The 5,567-nt window shown below is 31.7% G+C and overlaps 1 protein-coding gene across 1 annotated transcript; it reads left to right on the top strand.

Moving 5' to 3' along the window:
• Positions 1-3,717: 3,717 nt before the first annotated feature.
• On the top strand, positions 3,718-5,204 carry LOC107607449 (uncharacterized). The gene is made up of 3 exons (XM_016309408.2): positions 3,718-4,333; positions 4,422-4,583; positions 4,654-5,204. The coding sequence occupies exons 1-3, from the start codon at positions 3,718-3,720 to the stop codon at positions 5,202-5,204; spliced, it is 1,329 nt and encodes a 442-aa protein (XP_016164894.2).
• Positions 5,205-5,567: the final 363 nt, after the last annotated feature.

The raw sequence follows: 5,567 nt of genomic DNA, 5'->3' as shown, positions 1-5,567 counted from the left end.
AAAGGGAAAAATACAAAAATAAAATGAATAAAGATTATTTATAAGTTACAATTTTATAAAAATAAATATATTTATGAATAGTTTTTATAGTATATACAACAATACATATGAAGATATAGAGCATAACTATATGAATTAAATATTAATATAAAAATTACAAAGAACAAAAAATATATAAGAAATGATAAGTATTTGTTAGAAAAAAGAATTTACATAAACAACTGATTTATAAACAACGGTGAATTTTACGGTGAAGAATGTAATTTTTTTTTACAATATAAAATTTATGTGGGAATTTTTAAAAATCGACATCTGTTGTACTGCACTACATGTTTAATTAGGTTTTGCAGTCTTTTAGCTTATTAATAGAATAGTTTGCAGGAATTTATCTTTTTATATTAAATATTAACTGAGATTAATTTTTTAATGAAAGTATTAATTAAGTGGGTTAGATTTTTTTGTAACAAGCCAATTAAAAATTAGACCATACTTTAATTTGGGTCAAAATAATCATTTTAAGTCCTTTAATATACAGAATAACTGTTCACCAAAAAAATATAAGATATAATTTTTTTAGGTTTTTTAACATAAATAAATTAATAAAGACAAAAATAAATAAATTAACAGAGCATTATTTCCAAAAGAACAATGAAATCAAATTAAATACTAACATACAATTTCGTTTTTCCTTGTTGGTTTATGAGAAACATAAGTGGCCACACCGATTTTGGTACAAATTTGAAATTATTCCAATTTAAATAAATAGTATGACCATACTTTTATTTTATTATATTTTAATCCTTATAATTATTATGCTTACGCACCAAACTTGTATGTATAATTATTTTTTATGAAAACTAAATGTTGAAATATTTTATTTTAATTTCTAAATGAATATTTTCTATCACATGATTTTATTTTTCTTAAAAAATATCTAAAATAATATTTATAATATAAGAGGAAAAGTGCAAGAAGGGAAGTTTTATTCAAAAATAAAGTCATATTGTGATTATTTTTTAAAATTAGATTTTTATTTTTTTAATATTTTATTTTATTTTATCTTTGACTAAAATAATAAAAAACGACTATTGGTATTTTTTCTTTTTTTAGTTACGGATAATTGATAAAGTTATAAACAACAAACTATAATAATTAATCAATTATAGCGATGAAAAGCAAGACTTATTTTAGCCCAAATTTAAGTATGGTCCAAATTTTTAATTGGCCTGCTACAAAAAAATTTAACCCACCTAATTAACACTTTTATTAAAAAATTAATTAAATTTAATATTTAATATAAAGAGACAAACCACCGCAAATTATCCTATTAATTAGCCAAGAGACTACGAGACTTGATTTGAGATCGGAAATATTTGGTAACTAAAAAAAATCAGTTAAAAACAGTCATAACTTACCTTATTTAGCATTCATTAATTGTTGTGACAATTAATGAATGCTAAATAAGACAAGTTCTCATTGTTTTTTTTTTTTTTTTTTGTCCTTAGCATTATTCATTTGAGATAGAGTGCAGTACAATAGGTGTCCATTTTTAAAAACTTCCACCTAAGTTCTATATGTGTAGAAAAAAAAATTATATTCTACACCATAGAATTTACCACAAACAAATACAACACACAGCTTATTTTATGACATATATCTACAAAAGAAATATTTTATTAGATTAAAAATTAATAATCAACTTCATTATCATGCAGTTATATATATATTTATATATGTTTCACTTTTTTTTAAATAAAATAATCAATTACTAAAACAATATCTCAGATAGCAAAATAATCAAATCTATTGCAATAAAATAATCAAATCTTTTTACAGAAATAAGATCAAATCTTTATGAACATCAATTATATATTTTTTTATATAAGTAACATTTTTTATTTTTGCATAAAATAGTTACATACATAAATGTAAATGGGTCAATAAAACAAATTGATTAGATTATTTTAAATAATCTATTATTGAAAGATATTGTAAAAATATATAACTAATTTGATTATTTATAAAAGATAAAAAATAATTTATGAATAAATATATAAAAAATAAATATTTATCACCCTAATTTACTATATATCAATATCATTTTGTGTTTTTTAAAATCCTTATATGAACTAAGGAAGCTTCTAGTATAGTGAAAGAATTTTAAGATTTTTAAAGGACTAGGACACATTATGAATTTTTTAAAATTTTGGGTATAATATAAAAATATACTAAGTTAGGATTAGGCTCATTTTTTTATGGAGAAGTATAGGATACTAGCATATTATCTGTCAATTTATTGTCAATAATAATTAATTATTATATTTTAAACATATATAAAGAGACACATTCAAAAAATATATCTATAAAGATATATATTTTTATTAAACACAATCATAAAAAAGACATTTTTATTAGACACATCCACAAAGACACTTCTATTAAACACAATTATAAATAAGAGTTGACAGAAATGTTGTTGGTAACATAACGGAATTGTTTTTTTTATTGAGATAAACAGTAAACTGCAATTGCTCAAACAAATTGCAATTAACATTAGAGAGAGAGCACGAAGACGTTAGAGAAAGAGCGGCGCCGCTTAAAGCAAGCATCTCTCTCCCAATCATAAAGTCAGCACACCACCATCCGCAACTAGCAATGGCAGAACTAGAAGGTCCTATCTAACACCCTGTTTCCAAGCCAGCAGCGGCATACTTCGAAGGAGTTCCATGCGCAGTAGTTGATCCTGTGCTTTTCTCCTCCGTCGTCAAGAATCATCATCATTGCAGATTGAAGGATCAAAGCCCCTGGTAGAATGTAATGTAGGTCTTGTACAAGTTAAATGAGTTATAAAATTACCAAGCATCTTTTGTTTGGACTTGATTGAAAAATAGGAGCCTCTATAGCATAAACATCAATTGGTCTAAATATAATTTACTTTTTTTTGAACATTTCAAAGTCATAGATGGTGGCATAAATAATCCACACAGCATAATGTATCTATGTATGTGTTTTCTGTATCACGTAAAAAAATTTACTGCTTCAGGAAAAAAAAACAACAGCTAACTCATGCATCAATTGCAATCATAAAAAATATTGAAGCAAATTCTCCAATAAAACACTATTCTGTATGAAGTTTAGCACATCCATTAACTTAACATATTCTCATACGGTCTTTAAAGGCTGATTGATTTTGATATGGAAAAGGGTTTAGTGATGTGCATTGAAATGGGTGTTTCACTAATTTTTGCACTGCTATGGGCCAGACAACAAACGCATGTTGCGTCTTTTATTTTCTACAACTAGTTTTTTTTTTTTTTCGAAGCTAAGGAAAAACGTAAGTTGCGTTTTTTGCATGGAGGCACAACAAACGCATGTTGCATTTGTCAGATGGGCATCAAAATTTTTTTTTAACTTAAAACGCAGGATGCGTTTGTCAGACTGATGGGCTCAAATTTTTTTTTGGGCAGAGTAAATCGCATGTTACGTTTTATTTGGGCTGAAAAAAATTTTTTTGAAGTCCGTAAAACGCAGCTTGCATTTTATATGTAAAATAATATTTTAATGAAGAGCCTTGCATATAAATTGCTAACTCAGCTATATCTAACTCGTACCTCATTCCTAAATCCCTCACTTGTACTCCCTTTCACCTTTCATTCATTCATGCATCCCATAATTGTGAGATTTTTTGGGTATTAGAAGGGTAAAAAAAGTGAGATTATGAAAGGTATTGCAAATATACGAGTGTATTATAACGGTGAGGTTATACCGAACACACACGAAGGAGTGACTTTTGTTTGTGAATGTCCGTTTTTATTTGCTATTCCATACACCACGAGTTTTGTAGAGTTGCAAAATGGTCTTTGTGTCAACATACCAAGTCACATTTCGAAAAGGGTGAGCAATATTTTGTATAGGAGTGCTGTACAAGTATTTGGTGGGCTGATACAATTTCAAATAATGGCCATCACTGATGATGCAAGCATGCAGCAGATGTTCTGTATTTATCAACAAACCCGATTTCAGGTGCCGCTAATAGAGCTGTACGTTGAGTTTGAACAGCATACGGGGGTGGACGAGTTTAACGAGGAGGTCAACGTTAACGAGTTTGGGGATATAGGCTGGGAAGAAGATAACGACGACAGTGAAGAGGAGTTCGAAGCCAACTATGAAGTCGATGACGAAAACGATGATGGAGATTTGGCAGGCAATCCGGCGGTGCCAAATAAAGCGCATGCTGTTATAAGCCAGCAGCCGTTTGGTGTTCCGTCTTTTATGCGGACTCTGGATCTCGAAGCCATGCATGCCCCAGAATTTCTTGAGTATGCGAATATGGGTATGTTATATTATGGCTATTAATTCACGTTACCACTAGTGTCCATTTTATTTGCCTTGTCTGACTGATGGTGGTGCACTTGTCGTAGGTGAAGGCAACGTTGCGGCCGAAGATGGTGAATTCAGTGTCGGAATGGAATTTGGCTCTAGAGAGTCGGTGATATCTGCAATCAAAAGCTACACTATCTCTAGAGGAGTTGATTACACTGTGTTTGAGTCTGAGCCGCAAACATTCTATGCGAAATGCAAGGGTTATGGTGCCGGGTGCGATTGGCTTATCCGAGCTAGCTTGATTCGAAAGAAAGCTTGTTGGGAGATCAGGAGATACAATGGCAAACAACACGTGCACCATGGGAATGATCTCGCAAGATCATGCCAAGTTGGACTCAGACACAATTGCAGATGCCATTAGGCTGTTGGTCGAAGCAGATCCGTCGATAAAGGTGAAGTCTATTATTGCAGAAGTTCAGTCAAGGTTCAACTACACTATCAGTTACCGCAAGGCTTGGTTAGCAAAGCAGAAATCTGTCGCAAAAGTTTTTGGTGGTTGGGAAGTTTTTTACCAGACTCTGCCAGTTTGGTTAAAAGCAATGACTGCAAAGATGCCAAAGTCTCGTGTTCAAATAAAGACGCTCCCTGTTTACCGTGAGAGTGAGGAGGTTCAAGGTGTAAGAGTTCTTCATTGCGTTTTTTGGAGCTTCTATCCGTGTATAGTAGCATTCCGATACTTCAAGCCACTGGTGCAGGTTGATGGCACACACCTGTACGGAAAATATAAAGGTGCGCTTCTAGTTGCCGTTGCACAGGATGGGAACCAAAACATTGTGCCTATTGCGTTTGCAATAGTCGAGGGTGAGACGGCAGACGCGTAGGAGTTTTTCCTAAGCAACATGCGGAGATATGTTGTTACCATCGATGGTGTCGGCATTATTTCTGACCGCCATAACTCCATCGACGCAGCAATAGCTCGCAGCAACGGTGCATGGTCACCGCCAAGAGCGTGGCACATGTACTGCATCAGGCACATCGGTTCCAACTTCTTAAGAAGGTTCAAGCCTCCGTATTTGCATAAACTCGTGGTTAACACATGTATTTGATTTCGTTGTTATGGTTCTGTTCGTATTAATTTCGTGGAACTTGCTTATGATTAAATGGTTTCTCCAACAGGATATTCTAGGACGGAGCAAGAGTACAACAAAAACTACCAAAGGCTGAGAGAGCGGGGTGAGGCGTAT

The sequence above is a fragment of the Arachis ipaensis genome, chromosome B1 (assembly GCF_059453495.1).
Source record: "Arachis ipaensis isolate K30076 ecotype BB chromosome B1, ASM5945349v1, whole genome shotgun sequence".
Lineage (NCBI taxonomy): Eukaryota > Viridiplantae > Streptophyta > Magnoliopsida > Fabales > Fabaceae > Arachis > Arachis ipaensis.
Note: the sequence above shows the minus strand (reverse complement) of the source record. Positions and strands in the feature narration are given on the sequence as shown.

Coding starts and splice junctions, on each gene's coding strand:
- LOC107607449 (XM_016309408.2), top strand. CDS start 3,718: ATGAAAGGTATTGCAAATATACGAGTGTATTATAACGGTGAGGTTATA. Junction 4,334..4,421: donor TCTTGAGTATGCGAATATGG/GTATGTTATATT, acceptor CACTTGTCGTAG/GTGAAGGCAACGTTGCGGCC. Junction 4,584..4,653: donor ATTCTATGCGAAATGCAAGG/GTTATGGTGCCG, acceptor TTGGGAGATCAG/GAGATACAATGGCAAACAAC.